The sequence below is a fragment of the Capra hircus genome, chromosome 2 (genome assembly GCF_001704415.2).
Source record: "Capra hircus breed San Clemente chromosome 2, ASM170441v1, whole genome shotgun sequence".
Taxonomy (NCBI): domain Eukaryota; kingdom Metazoa; phylum Chordata; class Mammalia; order Artiodactyla; family Bovidae; genus Capra; species Capra hircus.
The window spans coordinates 68,595,062-68,619,559 of NC_030809.1; the positions used below are offsets into that span (position 1 = coordinate 68,595,062).

General features: G+C 35.7%; 1 protein-coding gene across 2 annotated transcripts in view; it reads right to left on the reverse strand.

Moving 5' to 3' along the window:
* DPP10 (dipeptidyl peptidase like 10) overlaps positions 1-24,498 on the reverse strand; it is a 771,622-nt gene that overhangs the window by 152,825 nt on the left and 594,299 nt on the right. For both annotated transcript variants that reach the window (XM_005676208.3, XM_005676210.2), the window contains exons 6-7: positions 13,339-13,391; positions 13,157-13,238 (exon numbers count right to left, since the gene is read on the reverse strand). In XM_005676208.3, coding sequence (XP_005676265.1) covers positions 13,157-13,238; positions 13,339-13,391 — 135 coding nt within the window. The remainder of the gene's footprint in view (positions 1-13,156; positions 13,239-13,338; positions 13,392-24,498) is intronic.

Sequence of the window (24,498 nt, forward strand, 5' to 3'; positions counted from 1 at the left end):
AAACACCACTATAATCTTATTATTAAAATTTTTATTTAGTCATACTCGTTAAGGGAGTATGACTTGGCAGCACTGTTGAATAACCCTGTATGGTTAAAAGTAAGAATAATAGATATACAAGACCTTAGCTGCAATGAAACAGAAAGAGTCTAATATTTAAAAACCTTCACTGATCATCATCTATGTTGCTATTCCATTCAAATGGTCTGCTTAGCAGGATCTGTTCAAAGTAGTCAGTTCATTGGATTATGTACGATCTACATTTTTAGTTTAAAAATCTGCAGTCCTAGAATGTTTCTAGCTCTAACACCATAATATATTATTTAATTCCACATTAGGAGCAGCATGAGACAAGAAGTGCCACAGAAATTGTTCTATATGTTGGAAAACAAACAAATAGGGGAAAAAGATATGGCTGTTGCATTTATCTTATTATTACTAAATAACTCAAAATTGTTTAAATGTAAGTTAAGGGAAACATAGTTTTTATTACAGAGAATTTTTATGGTTATTCATTCTAGTTCAAGTCTGCTGACATATTTTATATTTATAGTTTATTTTTTTCAAAAGATGAGATATTTGGAAATAATGTATAAATTATGAGCTTCTTTTATTAAAAGTATAAACAAAATAATTCAAGCATGATTCCATACCAGTCTACTCTATTTCTTTTCAAATTGAGAACTTCCTTATAGTCCAGAAGATGCCTTTAAGTAATGGTCTAAATCTTGGTATATAACTCCAAAACTCAGGTGGTTGGTTACTGCCTCCAAGAAATTGCTCCGTCACCTCAGAGAGGACTCCCCCTGCAAGGTGAGGCCCATGTTACAATTTTCCTGTTGTAGGTGTTTCCAAAGGTGAGTATTCTCATCTTTAAGTCTATTTCCTTTGAGTTTTAGAATAGATATTATACTATTTATACACCTAATAAGTAACAAGTTCATAAGACCTAGTAAAAAGCTCTATAAAATTTTATAATTCATACTGGTTAAACCAAATGAAGCACTTTAAATCAGAATAAAGACTACCACCTCCCCTTGGAAGAGATAAGTAAAATTTAGATGTTCTGTCATTAAAATTGGCACTTTATATATATGGTATTGACTTCCATTTGATTTTTCCAAATGTTGAATAAATACAGCATACATAAATGGTATTCTCAAATGGCATACCATGAACTGATGGTGTTCTTTTCTTGTGTTTAGTTATTAATATTATTATTATTAGATATAAGTTTGGTAATATTTCTAGTCACTCTCTAAATCTAAGTCAGGGCTGGCCTCACTTATAACTGTCAGTATCTAACAATCTTCTTTTTCACATACTAGCACAGGTTACAACATCTTCTCTAAGCAGTTTCTTTTTTATTATTTTCAATGGAAAATTCATGCTGCTAACTCCATAGCTCAATATACAACTATACATGCTATGAGAATTACAGAATTTGAACTCTTGCTTTCAGAGAATTTGTTTAAAAACCAAAGCAGTCAAAGAGTTTGTTTATAGACCAAGGCAGTCATCAAAGTCAAGTCACCTCTTACTTACCAAGCGGCTTCTAATACGGCCAGTGTTAACCTTTTAAAAGCAATACAAGTATAGCTAACAGTACATGAGTTGCTAAGTTTTCTCCTTACACTGAAATAAGCAATACTTAACTGGAAGAAAATAATCTGAAATATGTGCTCATAAAGCATAAGAATTTCATTTTCCATTTCTTTTGGAAATCTGTTAATTTGGTAGAAAAGTCATAGATATGCTGCTTAAATATTTAGAAGACACTAAGAGATTTATATTGGATAGTAGTGGAAATTACTTTTCCTTTAAATTATATATTGTAATTACATAGCTTTCCACATATACACTTACACTATTATTTTACTTATGTGAGAATGTACTTCCTGTCACATTTGCCTACATGATGTATGTAGGTATGTGGGAGTATGCATTCAGTCACTCCATCCTGTCCAACTCCTTATGGCCCTATGGACTGTAGCCAGCAAGAATCCTCTGTCCATGGTATTTTTCAGGAAAGAATACTGGATTGGATTGCCATTTCCTCCTTCAGGGTGTCTTCCTGACCCAGGGATGGAACCTACATCTCCTATGTCTCCTGGATTGCAGGCAGATTCTTTACTTGCTGAGCCATCAGGGAACCCCTGCCAACATGATACATTAATGTAAACATGTACTTGAATACAATGCAAAAGTATCAATCAAAATGTTTGAGATATTTTAAGGGTATTTTTGTTGTGATTTTTTTAAAGACCCAATTATTCATCAGTTACTACTAGTCAAAATATTGATTATAGAAAAATAGTATACTTCTTGATACTGATTTTTCTTATCCCAAACTTGAAGTGAGACCCAATAGACCTTAGGTATATCTAGTACTAGCATGTAGTAAGAATCACTGCTTTTATTATCTCATGGAAATAAAAATACAAACTAATTTTGTTCCAGATGAAATGAAAAAGTCATCTTGCTTTCACTTCTTGCCACTAGTGAAAATAAATACAGTTTTTTAAAAAGGTCCAGCTTCATTTATATGAGAAAAGTTTATCACTCCAAACACTTGAAGATGTTATGGTGTAAATTTCCTGGAAGATTTCCTGCACCAAAGTACTCACTAGGAAAAAGCACCATACCACACACAACACAGCAAAAATTAACTTGAAATAGATGTTGTTTCAGCTTCCCAGATGGCTCAGTGGGTAAAGAATCCACCTGCAATGCAGGAGACAGAGGAGATGTAGGTTTGATCCTTGGGATGGGAAGATCCCCCGAAGAAGGGCATGCAATCCACTCCAGTATTCTTGCCTCGAGAATCCCATGGACAGAGAAGACTGGCAGGCTATAGTCCATGGGGTTGCAAAGCTTCAGACACCACTGAAGCAACACCAGTGAAGTGACAGAGCACACACACACAGAACTTGACTCTCAGTGGTTGCTTTTCTTTATTTCTATGTCCCCTCTGGTATGCTGGTATGCTGGGACTCTAAACCATGACCTTTTTTCAAAATGTACATGACACCAGCAGCAGGGAGTGAATGTACCTATGAGTATGCACATGTATATCTTACATTTGCAAATGCTTATCATATATCTCTTGAATATATCTTAATGATATTTAAAATGATCACTTTTATACTGGAAAAAAAGAGATACCAATATATGAAGCAAAATCGTGTTGATTTATAGTGGGGGACATGAGATCTCAATGACATGTTTGAAAAATGCTACCTTACACATCTGCCTTTAAACCAAGAAGGATTAAGGTCAACCTGTAAAGTCAATAAAATAGTTCAAAATGTTTATTAATTAAAATGTAAGCAAGTTACGCCAAAGAAATTGAAACTGTTCTAGAGGCAAAGAACCCTTGCTAATCACTTAAGATTTTAATACAATTTTAAGGTAAATATCTCGTAGGTAAAAATGCAGGTGATAGAAAATTTGATAGTTTTGTATTCGTATTTGGAAGGGCTTCCATGGTGGCTCAGTGGTAAACTATCTACCTGCCCAGGTCTGAAAGAGCCCCTGGAAAAGGAAACGGCAACCCACTCTAGGATTCTTGTCTGGGAAATCGCATGGACATAGGAGCCTGGCAGGCTACGGTCCATGGGGTTGCAAAGAATCAGACACCACTCAGTGACTAACCAACAGCAACAGTTTATATTTGGAGAATTACCTAACATTATGTTTTTCAGAAATATAGATAATAACGTGCAGAAATGTGATTTCTTTCAACACCTAAGTTGTGATAAATTAAGTAACACACTGAATATGTTTAAAGCTTTATGCCATTGAAAGAACAGGTATGGTGATTTTATTTTACCCTAAATAGACTGAAAGAAATACTAGCAGTATCTAACAAGGAATCTATCTTATGTTGTGTTCTTATCACATGAAAAAGTAGAGAGCAGTAAAAATCTTTTAGAGGTGACAGATATGTTTACGTTGTTGACGGTGGTGATGCTTTCGTGGTGTTTACTTATTTTCATCTCATCAAGTTTTATACATTAAATATGTACAGTCTTTTGTATGTATTCAATGCAAAGTACAGCCTTTAGCATGCATCAATTTTTATTTGTATTCAGTAAAGTGGCTTAAATAAATTAGGAGTCTAAATGAGTTTATTTGTAAAATGTATAGAAATACACATATAATTTATATATAGTAAATACTTTATATTTTTATTTTTCAACTGCAAGCAAAGTTTCTCAGTTTAAATCTTGATTTATTCATCTCTTAAATATATTGTTTCTTATCAAATCAGTGCTAGATTATACTAATGGCCTCTAAATCTAGCTCTTTGCCTTTAGTTACCTACACACTGTTATAAACTTTCCTGCCAAACGTGTCTTTTCATGTATGATATCTTTTCATGTATGATATCTTTTGATATTATGCCATTCTCAAAACCTTCTTTGGCATCCCATTATCCATGGAGACAACAGTTATCTTTCATTAGTTTCTTATTAAATAAGCCTTTTGCCTTGTGCTAAATGAATTTTTATGAAGGAGGAAGAGGGGATGGAAGATGAGAGAAAAACAGAACAGAGAGCAAGGTCAGAGACATTTAGCATATTCTTTATTCCGTCTGCCCTGGAAATGACTATAGCTCAGTGGTGGAATATAGCAATGTATATAAATAATATAAAATATTTAAAATTTGAGGTAAAAAACAAGAATGTTAGATTTTTTTTTTTTGCCTGTTGTGCCAGAACCATACTTATTCTTTTTTTAAATATAGATTTATTTATTTTAATTGGAGGTTAATTACTTTACAATACTGTATTGGTTTTGCCATACATCCACATGAATCCGCCACTTTTGGAAGTTTTGGCCACAGCAATCAGAGCAGAAAAAGAAATAAAAGGAATCCAAATTGGAAAGGAAGAAGTAAAACTCTCACTGTTTGCAAATGACATGATCCTCTACATAGAAAACTCCAAAGCCTCCTCCAGAAAATTACTAGAGCTAATCAATGAATATAGTAAAGTTGCAGGATATAAAATCAACACACAGAAATCCCTTGCATTCCTATGCACTAATAACGAGAAAATAGAAAGAGAAATTAAGGAAACAATTCCATTCACCATTGCAATGAAAAGAATAAAATACTTAGGAATATATCTGCCTAAAGAAACTAAAGACCTATATATAGAATGTTAGACTATTGAGGAGTAAGCAATTCACTTAGATGTAGACATATTGTGGAAAAAATTGTCAAAGAGGATGGAAAGTCTTTGACAAAGAGTTCTGATGAAAAGAAAACAATGGCTGGGTATAGAAAGGGAAATGTCTTAGAACATACAGCAGCCCTGTGTCACCCTGTGCAAATTATAGAGTTTAGTTCAGGCAGAGCAAAGTCTGTGCTGTGTGCTGTGATGAGTGTCAGGAGTCAGATGATGCGACACCTGAGTCACAGCCTGTGAGTCGCATCAGTGGCACTCTGTGACACTTCAGTGACATTCCATAAGCTTGTGGCAGCTGTTAAGGATCTGCATTATTAACCATATCTCTGCAGGTGTGAATTAGAGTGGCTAGCCACTGAAGAAGGGATATTAGAAAATAAGCTGTAAAATGTTTTAGGGGAAAGAGATGAAATTCTGCACTAATTATGTTAATACATGAAAGGATAAGTGAGAATCAAATGAATAAATATCATTTATTGTGTAATTATGCTCCAACCAGTAATGCTGAAGAAGCTGAAGTTGAACGGTTCTATGAACACCAACAAGACCTTTTAGAAGAAACACCCAAAGAAGATGTCCTTTCATTATAGGGGACTGGAATGCAAAAGTAGGAAGTCAAGAAACACCTAGAGTAACAAGCAAATTTGGCCTTGGAATGCAGAATGAATCAGGGCAAAGACTAATAGAGTTTTGCAAGAAAATGCACTGGTCATAGCAAACACCCTCTTCCAACAACACAAGAGAAGACTGTACACATGGACATCACCAGATGGTCAACACCGAAATCAGACTGATTATATTCTTTGCAGCCAAAGATGGAGAAGCTCTATACAGTCAACAAAAACAAGACCAGGAGCTGACTGTGGCTCAGATCATGAACTCCTTATTGCCAAATTCAGACTCAAATTGAAGATGGTAGGGAAAACCGCTAGACCATTCAGGTATGACCTAAATCAAATCCCTTATGATTATACAGTGGAAGTGAGAAATAGATTTAAGGGCCTAGATCTGATAGAGTGCCTGATAAACTATGGAATGAGGTTCATGACATTGCACAGGAGACAGGGTTCAAGACCATCCCCATGGAAAAGAAATGCAAAAAAGCAAAATGGCTGTCTGGGGAGGCCTTACAAATAGCTGTGATAAGAAGAGAGGTGAAAGACAAGGAGAAAAGGAAAGATATAAGCATCTGAATGCAGAGATCCAAAGAATAGCAAGAAGAGATAAGAAAGCCTTCTTCAGCGATCAATGCAAAGAAATAGAGGACAAGAACAGAATGGGAAAGACTAGAGAGCTCTTCAAGAAAATTAGAGATACCAAGGGAACATTTCATGCAAAGATGGGCTCGAAAAGGACAGAAATGGTATGGACCTAACAGAAGCAGAAGATATTAAGAGGTGGCAAGAATACACAGAAGAACTGTACAAAAAAGATCTTCATGACCCAGATAATCACAATTGTGTGATCACTCATCTAGAGGCAGACATCCTGGAATGTGAAGTCAAGTGGGCCTTAGAAAGCATCACTACGAACAAAGCTAGTGGAGGTGAAGGAATTCCAGTTGAGCTATTTCAAATCCTGAAAGATGATGCTGTCGAAGTGCTGCACTCAATATGCCAGCAAATTTGGAAAACTCAGCAGTGGCCACAGGACTGGAAAAGGTCAGTTTTCATTCTTATCCCAAAGAAAGGCAATGCCAAAGAATGCTCAAACTACCACACAATTGCACTCATCTCACATGCTAGTAAAGTAATGCTCAAAATTCTCCAAGCCAGGCTTCAGCAATTCGTGAACCGTGAACTTCCTGATGTTCAAGCTGGTTTTAGAAAAGGCAGAGGAACCAGAGATCAAATTGCCAACATCCACTGGATCATGGAAAAAGCAAGAGAGTTCCAGAAAAACATCTACTTCTGCTTTATTGACTATGCCAAAGCCTTTGACTGTGTGGATCACAATAAACTGTGGAAAATTCTGAAACAGATGGGAATACCAGACCACCTGACCTGCCTCTTGAGAAATCTGTATGCAGGTCAGGAAGCAACAGTTAGAACTGGACATGGAACAACAGACTGGTTCCAAATAGGAAAAGGAGTACATCAAGGCTGTATATTGTCACCCTGCTTATTTAACTTATATGCAGAGTACATCATGAGAAACACTGGACTGGAAGAAACACAAGCTGGAATCAAGATTGCCAGGAGAAATATCAGTAACCTCAGATATGCAGATGACACCACCCTCATGGCAGAAAGTGAAGAGGAACTAAAAAGCCTCTTGATGAAAGTGAAAGAGGAGAGTGAAAAAGTTGGCTTAAAGCTCAACATTCAGAAAATGAAGATCATGGCATCTGGTCCCATCACTTCACGGGAAATAGATGGGGAAACAGTGGAAACAGTGTCAGACTTTTTTTGTGGGGGGCTCCAAAGTCACTGCAGATGGTGACTGCAGCCATGAAATTAAAAGATGCTTACTCCTTGGAAGAAAAGTTATGGCCATCCTAGATAGCATATTCAAAAGCAGAGACATTACTTTGCCAACTAAGTTCCGTCTAGTCAAGGCTATGTCTTCTCCTGTGGTCATGTATGGATGTGAGAGTTGGACTGTGAAGAAGGCTGAGCTCTGAAGACTTCATGCTTTTGAACTGTCATGATGGAGAAGACTCCTGAGAGTCCCTTGGACTGCAAGGAGATCCAACCAATCCATTCTGAAGGAGATCAACCCTGGGATTTCTTTGGAAGGAATAATGCTAAAGCTGAAACTCCAGTACTTTGGCCACCCTATGCGAAGAGTTGACTCATTGGAAAAGACTCTGATGCTGGGAGGGATTGGGGGCAGCAGAAGGGGACGACAGAGAATGAGATGGCTGGATGGCATCACTGATTCGATGGATGTGAGTCTGAGTGAACTCCAGGAGTTGGTGATGGACAGGGAGGCCTGGCCTGCTGTGATTCATGGGGTCATAAAGAGTCGGACGTGACTGAGCAACAGAACTGAACTGATTGTGTGCTTACTATGTTGTGATGGCTAATTTTATATGTAAATTTGACTAAGCTTTGGTCTCTCTTTGGTCAAACACTACTCCTGTTGTGAATGTAATTAAAAGGTATGATTAGCATTTATAATCAGTTCACTTTAACTAAAAAATAATATGGTTTGTCCTTTCTAATCAGTTGAAAACCTTAACAGCAAAAACAGGCTTCCTGAAGGAGAACTTCTGCCTCAGTTGTGCAGCTCAAGATTGTGATACTAAAACTTATCAGAGTTTCCAGCTGACCACATTGCTGCCATAATTGTATGAGTCAAGTTTCTTTTCTCTCTCTCTAAATACACATACACATATATATGATATATACACATACATACACATATACATGATTAATACTGTTTTCTGGAAATCAACTTGTGAATATGACCTATCTCATTTAAACTGAGAATAGCTATGATTTTCTTTCATTTTTTAAACAAGCAAGCTTAAAGCTTTCAAGCTTCCATAAGTCACAAAATAAAAAACAGAGAATCTGAGTTTGAACTGAGTTTATTTTTTCTAATTCTAGATAGCATGTTTTAGTCAGTGAAATGTTTTTTCCTTCTTATGCTCAAATTTCATTTCTTTTGAAAATCTTTCAATTATTATGGTGGAATTATAGGTAAGTATAATTAATTTTTATATATGAATTTGTGTGTGTGTGTGTCAGTCACTTAGTCATGTCCGACTCTGTGACCCCATGGACTATAGCCCACCAGGCCCCTTTGTCCAAGGGATTCTCCAGGCAAGAGTACTGGAGTGGGTTGCCATTTCCTTCTCCAATGTATGAATTTAGAAGAATTCATATAATTATAGGAACTATATGAATTTTCAAAATGTTTTACAATGAGTGATTTTAACTTTCATATGATGAAGCTATTTTGAAAAGAAATAGGCTATATCTTCTTAAACTAGAATTTTTTTCAAATGAATGACTAATATACCTTTTCCTGTTTCAAGATCTATTATTTATTTCTATAATACATTTGCTACAACTAAAGTAATGTATTCACTGCCTTTTCTAAATAATACATGTTGTATTGTGTCAGATTCTTTCTTCATGTAGTTAGACCCATCCAAGTTGTTTTCCCCTACACCTAGTGCTACTAAAAAATTCTACATCCTTTAAATTCTAATTAAGACTTTCTTTATTTATGAATTATGCCTAACCCCTTACCTTTCTTCTTTATAGGCAGGGGTTTATTTTATAGCAAATAATATTAGAAACTGAGAATTAAAGATGAAAAAGGAATTGTCCTTAGTTTATAAACACTATAAGACTCATTTAAATCAATTGCAATGGGTCATCTCTGATAAATCATATTGAAGAGTTTGCTGATGGCTTCAAATATTGACAAAGCCTGTCATTCACATGAAATGGACCATTAGCCATTTGTAGAGATAACTGTTTAATGATAATACATTGAATTTATGTTTACTTGCACAAAACATAACCTCAATAAGAGTGGTATTTGTCGCAAACTTTCCCAAACGACTTTGAAAAATGTCATTACACAGAACTTAACCTCATTTCTTCAAAAATTTAGTGACATCAAAAGTCCTAAAGAAGTTAAAATTCAAGTGACAAAGTTTTTTATTTGTTTATCTTTTAAAAACAACACCTCTAAAATCCTATATGCTTGATATTTTTCAAAATACTTTGTATTAATACATTAAATGTGATAGCATTATTAGTAAAGCACTCCTATTGTCAGTACTTTACAGATAAGGAGACTAAGCCATATGGAGATTAAGTAATATTCTCAAAGATAGAAATGTATGAGGATTCAATCACCTGCAAAATGACTCCCTTGAGAAGATCTATGCTTTTTATAAACTTTTAGTACTTTTATGATTGTTTCAAATATGTTAAAGAATAATGAATCAATAACAAATATGAATCATTAGAGAAACTGCATGCAACTTATACTACTTCACTGAGAGTATGAAACTGTTATTTTGTCATAAACTTAGGCACAGAATGTTTCTCCTCTCAGACTTGGAGAACAAGAGTCATTTATAGATTTTCCCCAAGGACTCTCTAGTGCCACAAACATGAGCTTATCTTGGGTTTCTGTGTTCTGACATTTTGTGTGTTTAGAATCTGCCTCTGCCCTATGAACCAGCTCTCTTTCAGCAGCAGAGGAAAGTGAGTAGGACTACAGTGACTGCCCACTTCACCACTGCCCATGAACACAATGATTCTTGCCCTCTCTGGAGCAGACCTGCACCTTTATATCTAGCATATTCTGCTGTCAGCTTTCAGGACTATCATAATGGAACGGATCTAGAGACAGTCCTACACTGTTTTAAATGTCTCTAAAATAGACACATGATAAAGACAAACACACTGCTTATTATCTGTGGTATTAGAATTGTCAGGTAGTTGAACAGAAAAAAATAAAGAGTCCAAGATAGCAGAACAGGGAGTGCCCACAAAAGAGGAAGTCGAGGACCTGAGTGATAACCTCTGGTCCTGGGCATAAACAATCTGGTGAATACTTGAACCACCACCTATTTTTCATAGGATATAACCCACCAGGCTCCACAGGGAGGAGACAGAAACCATAAAAAGGGAAGCCAAGAGGAATCAGGACCGCTTTAGGGGTTGACCTGCACTTGCATCTTGGAAGCCACTGCCCTTTGCCCCTGCCTGCTTGCCAGGTAAGCTGTAACCGAGCTGTAACTATAACTAGTTTGTTGTTATGAATATGGTCTTCTGCCTTCTGTTTCATTGTTAAAAAGATCTGGAATGACAGACCACTTGTAGCTCAAACAGGCAGGATTTTATTAAACATTACTTGGTATCTGAAAATCTTTTGATCAGACATCCATAAACGACCTCTCCCATTCAGGAGTTGTTTCACTTGGTGTCTAATAAAAATAGTTTGCCCCCAAGTTTTAAGGCGTCTTTTATCAGCTTTGCAATGACTGCAAGGTTTTGAAGGCAGGGAGGCCAGCCTCAGGTGGTTGGGTGGAGCCTCTTAGACAAGTATGCCACTGACTGGGGTTCAGGTCCCAACCTTTAAGTTAACATTCCCAAATCTATGCCTTCCTTCTTGTGGACATATAGATGGAATGCTTTCTCTAGGTTTAGCAACTTCAAAGCGGGTGCCTGGATTAAGGCCTGTTTTAGTGTAGCTTCTGCCTTCTGTTGAGGAGGACAGAATCACAGCAGTATTTTTTTCATTTTTAAATTACTACTTGTTGTCTTTAAAATAATTTATCAACCATTTAGAGTAGATATGACAGTGAATATACTGTTACATAGGATTTCTTTATAAAATACAACCATAAAGATGCTTAAGCAGCTTCAAATCTGTCTGGCAACTTCGCATGTATTTCTCTCATTGTTATTGACAAACTTTTGTTTTAAAAAGCCTTAAAAACTTAATTATGCATTAAGATAGACCTAATAGGCTCACGGGGTCGCAAAGAGTCGGACACTACTGAGCGACTGAACTGAACTGAACTGAATAGGTACATATAAAACATTGTACCTCCCACATGGAAAACATCTGTAAAAGTTTATGTTAAGCCATTAATCAACTCTCATTATTTTAAAAGTCAGTATGACAGAGACCTGCTTTTGAAATTTAGAAATCAATTTCAAATCCAAGTTCATAGTTTTGTAAATTTGAAAACAAACATCAAAATAACCCATCAGAAGTAAGAACGTGTGATCCATTTTCTACATATTCAAACCAAATTAGTATAAAAATATCACTATCAAACTTGAATGAATATTAAGCAAAATTTAGAGAAAATTCTAGTCTTCGGTTATTTATTATAAAAGAAAAAGGAAACACTAACATTATACTAGGAAGGATAAAATCAATTCAATATTTGGCTTTTTGACAAGACAAATGTGAAATTTATAAATATCAACCAAAGCTGACCATGAAAAAAGAGAGGACAGAACCTACAAATAATATTAGAAAACATGAAAAAATAAATACAGAAACAAAACAAACAAAAGTAAAGATTAAAAAAACAGATAATTTAAATATATTATGATAAACATTTGAAAATTTAGGTGAAATGGGATTTTATATTTGCATAGATTACCAAAACCTTAATCTTACAGTCATAATAAAATAATTTAAAAAAATCTTTCCACAAAAAAGAAACTATCACACCATAACTAGACACATCTGTAGGTTAGCTAGTGCAAAAAGATTTTAATAAAATAAAAAGTATAGAAATTGGAATGAAGAAGCAATAATGTCATTATTAACAAAAAATATGACAGCCTGGAAAAACTAGGTATTGATGAGGATATGGAACAATGGGAATTCTCACATTGTTGCTAGTAGGCGTATAAACACACACACAAAACAGAAATCAGTTTGGCCATTTGTACTACTTTTGACCGTGTGCAAGCCATGCAAACAAGCAATACCACTTTCTGAGCAGTCTGCCCTTAAAGCCTATATCCAGGCCGGCATGAAACATGTACAAGAATATCATGAAGCTCAAACTGCTTTAACATCAATCATTCTCTTTTTGAACTTGTGATAATTTCAAAATTAATTCAAATTATGATGATGAAAAAATCTTTTCTTAAGAGAACACTGTCAAGTGTAGACTTCTATCTTAAATTTTTGCTCTGAACAATGCTTTAAGAATAAATAAAACATTATGTAACCGGAATTTTGCAGAACTGGCCTTCATATTCTTGGATTTCTTCTGGGTTTCATTATCAACTAGCAGTTTAATCACACATTAATCTATAAATTTTTACTATTTAATTAATTGACAACATAGTGTTGGTACTGTTTGGTATATTCTTAAATTGGAGTATTAGATAAAATATATAAAGTAAATGGAAAACATCCATAAAATAGGACAACTTTTATGAGACAGTGGCTTCTGTAAGCATTTTCCATAGGGCCCTGGCTGACAGTGTTTGGTGCATATTAATGCCTGTACTTACCAGCTGCTGCCCTTGGACACCCCAGGCCGCGTACTGCAGGACAGAATCCTCTACTTCTGGAGGATTTAACTCCCAAACTTCCCTTGAAAAAAGGTAAATATTTTTACATGAACAAATTGACACCTACACCTACAGTTCAGTTGGACAGTTGCTCATGGAAACCAGATGACCAAAGAACTTACCTAGTGTGTATATTGTAGATCACATATGAAGCAGTATACGAATAATGAAAAATCTGAAACAAAAAGAAGAGTTATAGTTTGGAGTAAAGGCTCTATTTTAATGAGTATAAATATATATATGTTTTTTACTAAATTCTGGAAATGCAAAATTGGTTTTAGAGAGAATTCAAAATGTGATTCTTCATTACCTATAAAATAAAGTTCAAACTTTACTCAAGTTTGAATATTGAAACATTGACACTCCAGTGATTTGGTATTTGTGTTCTACATGGTTTTCCACTCTTATCATCCACTACTTCTCTTCAGCTAGTCTATACTTCAGCTATATTAGATAAATTCCTTCTGTATATTCTGAATATCTCTTTTTTAATTTATTTTTTTTAGGATATCCAAATTTCACTTAGAATAAAAATTTTCCTCCTTCCATTACAGCCTATCTATCTAGAGAATTTCTCTCTCTCAAAGTTTACTTTTGACTCTTAGGACATTTCACACCCTGTAGCGCAAGTTAGATAAGATTTTAAGTGCTTGTTTCCTTTTCCCACTGGAATCAGGTCCAGGTGTGTATTCCCTTGGCATCTGCCATATTATCTTATACAGTATCATGTTTGCCTGCAACATGCAATCAATATTTGTTGAATAATGATTCTGAAGGGGAAAAATCTCTTGCAAATGGAAGTGCTTGTGGAGACAAAATGGGATAATACCCCAAGCACTTCATAGAAATAACTGAAAATTATATGTTAAATAATTGGTTGTAAGTATGTGTCTTCAAAAAACATCTTATATCATCTTATAAAGAGTCCTGTTTCTTTCTAAAGGGAATCCTCCAAAGGATCACAACTTCCGTATTGAGGTGACATTAAGGACCATAGTGGATGATGCAAAGATATCCTTAAATTTTAGTTCTTACTAATTAGAGATGATGAAATAATGGAATATAGAGAAAATGAGGAAAATTATAAAAGATAGGTTAGGGAGAGAGATGATAAGTATGTGACATTTTAATGAAATTATATTTTTCTAAGCTATATGGACCTAGTGAGGAAACTCTTTCCACTTAACTATATTGTTATGTTATTATTTACATGATTCATAGAGCTTATATTGATACTTTCATTTTTCAGCACGTAATTATAAAAACTTCTCTTGTCCTATAGTCGATATACATTGCACAAATATAATACTGTCAATTAAAACTCCTTAGAAGTTAAATTATTATTTCTTCTCACTGCAATAATAACTTCAGTTAAACATGATTGGCCACATATTTGGTAAATAAATACTAGTGTTCATTCTGTTCATTGAAATGACAATCCTCCCACAATTTGTTATATTATTGTGTTTCATAATGAACTGTTTCCTCCGTTTCTTTTGGAATAACTATTAAATCTGAGATCACCTTTACTATAGAGTCATAGAGGTGAAAAATATTTTTCCTGGTGTCTATTTTGGGATTCATATTGTGTTCTATAAAATTCCATATTTGACTACAAATTTTAAATCTTGAATTTACTACTATAGCTGATAAAGAGGTGAGAACTATGACCACTTTTACATTTTATTTTCCCATCTCAGAAAGTTCTGTTGCCAAAGTAAACTGCCAAGTCATTAGGTGGTCTTCAAATCAGACAAATGTTTCAATGATGTTATGGGTAGAAACAAACTATTCATTCCATCTGTTAATCTACCTAACACACTCTCCTATGAATTCTAGGTTCATATCCCTCTTGACAAAGAGTTCCTATTCACTCCTCTTTTAGTCAAAGCAAGCCAAAATAATCAGTGACACAAAACTGGATAAATATAATTGTTGAATGTTGGTCTCTTTCTCTCACATTTATATAATGTAGAGCTATAGAGGTTACGGGCTCTTCTCAGTGTATGAATCCTAAGAACTTAGATGTCTTTCCAATGATGGGATTTAGGGAGAAAAATATATAAATTCACTTTCTGCTTTGTAGTTCTTGGCCTGATACAGCATTTGTTTCTCTCAGCTGGTGTGTTGAAATGGAAAATCACAGTAAAGAATTTAACCCTCGCAGATGCAGAGAACTAACTCGCATTTGCCAGAGGAAGGAGGATCAGAGGATGAAGAAAACAGGTGAAAGGGATTAAAAGGTACAAACAACAAGTTATGAAATAAATAAGTCACAAGGATATAATGTATACCACAGAGAATATAGTTAATAATATCGTATATGCATAAACTATAAAAATATTAAATCACTATGTTGTACACCTGAAAGTGAAAGTCACTCAGTCATGTCTGACTCTTTACAACTGCATGGATTATACAGTCCCTGGAATTCTCCAGGTCAAAATACTGGAGTGGGTAGCCTTTTCCCTCTCCAGGGGATCCTGCCAACCCAGGGACTGAACCCAAGTCTCCCACATTGCAGGTGGATTCTTCATCAGCTGAGCCACAAGGGAAGCCCTGTACACCTGAAGCTAATATAATATTGCAAGTCAACTATACTTTAATTAAAAAAAAAAGTTAACCCTACCTAACCTGCAAACACATAGCAAACATATCATAGAGAGTGACTATAGGTTCCCTAAAAAGCCAATAGTTTGCAGTTCACAGGTGATTAGATCCTAACCCTTTTCTCCTGGCTTAGAACTCTTTCCACTAAATCCACTATCCTTGATGTGTATGTGTATGTGTGTGTGCATGTACTCACAGAAGATCTGAAATACTTCTTGTTTTATAATTTTCCCATAACTAAATTACATTATAAAACAGTACAAAGTAGGAGATGAACAGGGTTAGAGATAGACATTTCTTTATGTTTGTTTGCATTGTGTTGCAGAGATTTTGAAAGGGGGAATTTTCAAGAAGAAATGAACTTAGTTTTATTGAACATCTACATTAAGGCACATTGGAATAAATTCAGTCTGTGCTAATCTGCTTCTCTCTCCTTGAATGGCATTTCTATTCCTTTTTTAAAAAATATATTTATTTTAATTGGAGCCTAATTACTTTACAATATTGGACTCAGCCATGGGTGTACATGTGTTCCCCATCCTGAACCCCCTTCTTACCTCTGTCCCCATCCCATCCCTCAGGGTCATCCCAGTGCACCGGCCATGAGTGTCCTGTCTCATGCATTGAACCTGGACTGGTGATTTATTTCACATATGGTAATATACATGTTTCAGTGCTATTCTTCCAAATCATCCCACCCTCGGCTTCTCCCACAGTCCAAAAGACTATTCTATACATCTGTGTCTCTTTTGCTGTCTCGCATATAGGATCATCGTTACCATCTTTCTAAAATTCATATATATCCGTTATTATACTGTATTGGTGTTTTTCTTTCTGATTTACTTCACTCTGTATAATAGGCTCCAGTTTCATCCACCTCATTAGAACTGATTCAAATTCATTCTTTTTAATCGCTGAGTAATATTCCATTGTGTATATGTACCAGTTTTCTTATCCATTCATCTGCCAGTGGACATCTAGGTTACTTCCATGTCCTAGCTATTGTAAACAGTGTTGTGATGAACATTGGGGTACACGTGTCTCTTTCAATTCTGGTTTCCTCAGAGTGTATGCCCAGCAGTTAGATTGCTGGGTCATATGGCAGTTCTATTTCCAGTTTCTTCTATTCATTTTTAACATTCTACACTTCCTTTTATCATATATATCTCTTCTACATTGGTTATGTAGGTCTTGTTTTATGATGAAAAGATAGAAACAGTCTTTTTACTGTAATCATTGGCTGCTGTAAAATGAAGGCCAAGTTGAACATCTGATAAGATCCATGGGGACAAAGAAATTTCATGGTCAAAAATTATATATTCATCTCATCTCTGCAAATGATGTTCCATTGCTTGTTACAGAGTATGAATAGTTATGGCAAAGGTAGTAGGTATGGGGCAAAACTGAGATATAGTATGTAAAAATTTGATCAAATTTATACTCCTGGAAGCTGGACCTGACATGATATTCAATCTCCTGATACCAAAAGGTATTGGGAGGTACAGAAAGTATCATAGGATCCCACAAGCCAATCCGATTCCAATCATCTCTACATTGCTCTAGGAACTTATACAAGATTACTAAATGTTAATCATCATGAATGGTATAATTAATTATCATTATTTGCTGTTATGATCTATAAGTCGCCATGAACATTGAATTAGAAAATACTGAATGATTTCTCCGAAGAAATGCAGGATTAGATTCCTATGATCCTCTGGTTACATTTTGATCAAACAATCAATACATTTTTATGTGTTTCTTTTTAACTTGAAAAAGCAGCATCGAACACTGAATCACATTCATTCATTAGCATTGAGCTCATTGCCAATGGTATTATAACTCAGGTCTGAATGAAGCTTACCTAACTCATGTTCAGTTCAGTTCAATCACTCAGTCGTGTTCAACGCTTTGCGACCCCATGGACTGCAGCATGCCAGGCCTCCCTGTCCACCACCAACTCCCTGAGTTTACCCAAACTCATCTCCATTGAGTAGGTGATGCCATCCAACCATTTCATACTCTGTCATCCCCTTCTCCTCCCACCTGCAATCTTTCCCAGTATCAGGGTATTTTCCAATGAGTCAGCTCTTTGCATCCGGTGGCCAAAGTATTGGAGTTTCAGCTTCAACTTTAGTCCTTTCAATGAATATTCAGGACTGATTTCCATTAGAATTTGGATATCCTTGCAGTCCAAGGAACTCTCAAGAGTCTTCTCCAACACCACAGTTCAAAAGCATTTCGAATTCTTCGGCACTCAGATTTCTTTATAGTCCAACCCTCATCCATATATGACTACTGGAAAAACCATAGCCTTGGCTAGATGGACCTTTGCTGGCAAAGTAATGTCTATGCTTTTTAATATGCTGTCTAGGTTGGTCATAACTTTTCTTCCAAGGAGCAAGCATCTTTTAATCTCATGGCTGCAGTCACCATCTACAGTGATTTGGGAGCCCAGAAAGATAAAGTCTGACGCTATTTCCACTGTTTCCCCATCTATTTGCCATGAAGTGATGAACCCAGATGCCATGATCTTAGTTTTCTGAATGTTGAGCTGTAAGCCAACTTTTTCACTCTCCTCTTTCACTTTCATCAAGAGCTCTTTAGTTCTTCTTCACTTTCTCCTGTAAGGGTGGTATCATCTGCATGTCTGAGGTTATTGATATTTCTCTTGGCAATCTTGATTCCAGCTTGTGCTTCATCCAGCCCAGCATTTCTCATGATGTACTCTGCATATAAGTTAAATGAGCAGGGTGACAATATGCAGCCTTGAGGTACTCCTTTCCCTATTTGGAACCAGTCTGTTGTTCCATGTCCAGTTCTAACTGTTGCCTCCTAACTTGTATACAGGTCTCTCAAGAGGCAGGTCAGGTGTTCTAGTATTCCCATCTCTTTCAGAATTTTCCACATTTTATTGTGATCCACACAGTGAGGCTCTGGCATAGTCAATAAAGCAGAATACTATTTGATGTTTTTCTCGAACTCTCTTGCTTTTTCGATGATCCAGAGGATGTTGGCAATTTGATCTCTGGTTCCTCTGCCTTTTCGAAAACCAGCTTGAACATCTGGAAGTTCATGGTTCATGTATTGTTGAAGCCTGGGTTGCAGAATTTTGAGCATTACTTTACTAGCGTGTGAGATGAGTGCAATTGTGCAGTAGTTTGAACATTCTTTGGCATTGCCTTTCTTTGGGATTGGAATGAAAACTGACCTTTTCCAGTCCTGTGGCCACTGCTGAGTTTTCCAAATTTGCTGGCATATTGAGTGCTGCCCTTTCACAGCATCATCTTTTAGGATTTGAAATAGCTCAACTGCAATTCAATCACCTCCACCAGCTTTGTTCATAGTGATGTTTCCTAAGGCCCACTTGACTTCACATTCCAGGATATCTGGCTCTATGTGAGTGATCACACCATTGTGATTATCTGGGGTCATGAAGATCTTTTTTGTTTCGTCCTAACTCATATAATTTCTCTTTAAAAAACATCATAGCCTACTGGCACTTGGTAACACTGGACTGCACTTGAGCTTTATCCTTGGGAGCCATTTAAACAGCAAAATTATGAAAAAAAAAAAACAACACAAAACATATGAAAAAATAGCCCTAAAAGACCCTCAAAAGGACACTAATTTACAGTATGAAAGCTGGAAAATGAAGGCATTGCATCATCTTCTTTGATCTCACCTGAGCAAGAACACATCAGGAATCACAAACGTTCTCCTGTTCGGCACTTGTCTTGAATGACTGAAAATGTGCAGCAAGTATGGATCCTGGAGTTACAAATTGAATTTCGAAAAAAGGCATATTTGCAATTCCAGAATCCTTAAATATAGAAGACCAACTATACACATAATATAGATATAGCATGAGATATTACTGGAAGAAATAAGGAAAAATAGCAGTCATATTTAAGGCCTGCCAGAACACAAAAGGGCTTCCCAGGTGGCTCAATGGGTGAAGAATCTGCCTACAATGCAGGAGACATGGGTTTGATCCCTGAGTTAGGAAGATGCCCTGGAGAAGGAAATGACAACCCACTTCAATATCCTGGCCTGGAAAATACTATGGACAAAGAAGCGTGGAGGGCTCTAGTTCATAAGGGTGCAAAGAGTCAGCTATGACTGAAGCGACTGCGCACTCATGCATGCAGAACACAATAAATGTATAAAAATTATCCAGAGTAGTGTTCATGCTCTAAATGAAGCAATGAAAACTAGCTACATCCATTCAGTTATCAAATGTCTAGCACCCAATCTCTTTGACACAGTTTTGCACTTGGTAGCATTTTAAAAAATGATTATGGTGATAAAAGCCATTTTTAAAAAGAATGAAATACAAAAGAATATTAGTTGACAATTTTTATTTACTCCTATATTTATTTGTCAGTTTATAAACATGTGTTGAATGCTAATTATATACAAGCACATAAGTCAAGTACCTTGCCAAGTGCAAAAACTATAATAAACATGATCCCTGCCCACAACTCATTCATTTGCGGTGACAAAGTTAGGAAACATATTAGCATAAGGGGATCTAGTTGCAGGTTTTGGTTAAATTAGGACTTGCAAATTATAAACCATAAGCTTTTCAGATTTTTTTTCTTGGAATATCAGTTATTACTTAAGACATCTATGGAGATTCATGTTAAAGAGAGTTACATTTACAAGAAAAAAGAACAGGGTGCTTTAGTAATTAGTAATCTGTTTTAAGATGCAATCATAAAGAAGATAATGGCTGAGTTAGGCCTAGAAGGGACTAATATAATTAGTGAATTGAGCACTTACTATATATTGGACACTGCTGAGCACTGTACATGTATTATTTATGTTTAAATCAACCTCAGGAAGTAGAAAGTGTAATTCATAATTCATATGACAGGCTCTGGAAGCACTGAAAGTTTAAGTAAGAGACAGAGCCACAATTTGCACCTACATCTGTCTGATTACAACCCATATTATGACTTAATCTCTCTGTACACTCTCTCAGGGACCTGGGACAGGAAGCATGACTCCAGCTTTGCAAAAGATTTATTTCTGAAAGACCTTTTAAGGTACCACCCAAAGATTTATGGACAAGAGTAGGCATGAATTAATTGTGATTATCACAGCTAACAGGGATTTCATTGAAAGATGATCTAATACATCAGATTAAAAATGTAAATCCCCTTCTCTTTTAGCTGTTTTTAAGACTTTTTTCTTGGAATATCAGTTATTACTTAAGACATCTATGGAGATTCATGTTAAAGAGAGTTACATTTACAAGAAAAAAGAACAGGGTGCTTTAGTAATTTATGCTTAAGCAGAGGCTTAAATCTCTAGGTACCAAACCTCTGCACCGCAGTTAAACTGCCGAACTGGAATAAATAGCATGCATTTTCATGGCCTTGAGAATATTTAAAATAGGACTATGGATTTTCCATTAAATCAGACAGTTAGGAAAACTAAAGTGTGAGGAAGTAGGTCTCTGAATAAATAATATTAATACTTGTGAAAAATGGCAGTGAGAGAAAAGACAATGTAGGCAACAAAGTGTGTGTTTCTCTTGGAAATAAGTGGTATGATGATGCTAAGTTTGTTCTAGGATAATACCTTTTGTGATGAGTAAGGAGTGGCTCTGTTGTTGGAAATGTTATCTTTATTATTCAATGAAAAACCAGACCATCAGGTAGGAAACTCTAGTGCAGTAAACAGGGTTCACAAAATTACAAGATGCAGTTCTACAAAAATTCTCTTAAGACACTGTATTAAAAAAAAACAACAACAAACTTTGTGAACATTGTGAACAGCAAGTACTAGTAGAAAGAGAAAATAAATATGGGAGGGTATTAGAGGGATAAGTAACATTTGTCATATTTTAGTCTTCTTTACTCAGTCTTTAAGATTGACATGAACACTGTGTGAAAGTGAAAGTTCCTCAGTTGTGTCCCACTCTTTGTGACCCCATGGACTGTAGCCTGCCAGGCTCCTCTGTTCATGGAATTCTCCAGGTCATAATACTAGAGTGGATAGCCAGTTTTCTTCTCCAGGGGATGTTCCAAAGGCAGGGATTGAATCCAGGCCTCCCTCATCACTGGCAGATTCTTTACCATCTGAGCAACCAGGGAAGCCCATATACCACAGGGAACTCTACTCAATAATCTGTAATGACCTATATTGGAAGAAGACTCTATAAAAGAGTAGATATATGTATATGCATAACTGATTCACTTTGCTGTATAGCAGAAACTAACAACACTGTAAATCAACTATATGCCAATAAAAATTAATTTTAAAAAACTTAAATGTGTTGATAAGATCATTAATGACAGGTTTTACCACCTATGTCAGTGCTTCTTGGGATGAGGACATCCTAGATTTTCCTACTTTGAGATTTTCACTGATGTCATTACTCTTGATCCTCAATCTGAAAGTGAATAAAAATGTTTTCGGGGATTCACAGGTGGCTCAGTGGTTAAATAATCCACTGGTGAATGCAGAAAATGCAAGTTCAATCCTTGTGTCAGGTAGATTCCCTGGAAGAGGAAATGGCAAGCTCCAGTATCCTTGCCTGGAGAATTATATGGACAGAGGAGCCTGGTGGGCTACATTCCATGGGGTCACAAAGAGTTGGACATGACTGAGCATGCACATGCAAAAAAAGAAAAACAACTTTTTTTTCTATGTTTTATCCTTTAAGAAATATAAAGAATCCTGTATACAAGAAAAAGAAAAGAAAAAGAACAAAAAAACCTTCTCCTCCTCTGAGATAAACAGCAAGTAAAACCATGATTGGAACCAAAATCTTATACATTCCACACAGGCAAGCATGTTTTAGAGTGTTATCACATAAAAGAACCATGTAAGATTCTTTCATTGTATCACCTTTACGGTAAGTGGAGACAGTAAAATATTCAAGAGGGTGAGACTAACATAAATGATGCTAGAGAAGATGAAGTTTAGATGCTGCTTAAATTCAGCATCAATTTTGGCAAAACCTATATAAAATAAATGAAAATAAATTTGCTAATTAAAAAAGACAATTTCTCACAACCCAATGTAGTCATTCTGTTAGCCTAAAGGCATCATGATATCATCACATAGAATATATAGCAATATTTTGACTCTTTCTTGTTTTATTTGAGTCTAGTAGGCTTCCCATTTGGAGAAGATAGGACATTGGGTATTTTTTTAGTATTCATAGTGTGTTCACTAAGTTGAAATACAGTACTGTCAGTGTATTATGAAAATGGACAACCTAATAAAAATATGTATATAATTAATTTGATTAATAAGAGTAAATTAAATTTTCTCTGGTGGCTCAGATGGTAAAGAATCTGCCTGCAATGCAGGAGACCAAGGTTGGATCCCTGGGTTGGAGTGATCTCCTGGAAAAGGGAATGGCAACCCACTTGCCTGAAGAGTATTGCCCAGGCAATAGTCTTGCCTGGAGAATACCAAGGACAAAGAAGCCTGGAGGGTTATAGTTCATAGGGTTGGAAAGAGTCGAATAAGACTGAAGTGACTGAGCGCGCATACATGCAGAACACAATAAATGTGTAAAAGTTATCCAGGGTAGAGTTCATATTCCACATGAAGCAAATGTAAACTAGCTGCAAAACTATAGCTAATACTCCAGTATTCTTGCCTGGAGTATCCCATGGACAGATTAGCCTGGCAGGCTATCGTCCATGGGGTTGCAAAGAATCAGACATATGAGTGACTTTCATTTTCAAACATGATTTCATCTAAAATATTTATTTTATATGAGAAAATGGATGGCTAATGACTCAAGTCTTTAAAGCAGATTAAAAAAATGACCTGGGTATCATTTTTCAATTTCATATAGGTCTGTTGTGCCCAGGATATAAACCTATGGCTTGCAAAGTAACAGCAACCAGCATGAAAAGAATAGATTTCATTATACAACAAGATTGCTGAGTGAGAGAAAGAAACCATTTTCTGACATATTTCCTGTTAAAAACATTAACTGTTCATCATAACAATAAGTCCTAGAATTACTCTTATAATTTTATTCATGAGAAGTTGTCTGTAATACAAAATTTCATTTCAAAGAAGCTCCCTGGCATCAGTTTTTAAATTATTCATATTTAACAGGTAATTTTCACCATAATATACTGCTGACTAAAGTACCAACCTCATTGACAGTGCCACCTTTTGTAATAAAATATTTTCATATACCAGACCTTTCTATATTAATTCATGTGAATAAACTACTTTCAAACCACCTGACATTATACTATTTCCTATGTCCTAATATTAAACACATCTGGTTTGATAACCTGAATAGCACTTAAGGGTCAATTGCTGACAAGTAGTGTAAGCAGGTTTTCAAATTGTATTGTAAAGTGCAAAACTTAAATATCATCTAAATACCCATACACTAGATTTCTCTCAAGCATGTCAATGAAGAAATAAATATATTGCAACAGGACTCAGGGAGGCCTGGTGTGCTGCAGTCCATGGGGTCACAGAGAGTCAGACACAACTTGGCAACTGAACAACAACTATGCGAGAGACAAAAATCTCAAGCTGTTTCCATTTAGTACTGCTGTTTGAAAAACAAGGATCAAAATAATTGATTCAACAATACTTGGAGGTATTTGCAGTCCCTTGTTGACTGAACCAAGTATGCAGCGTAAGCAATTAGTAATTTAATTCCCCAGCAACTTGAT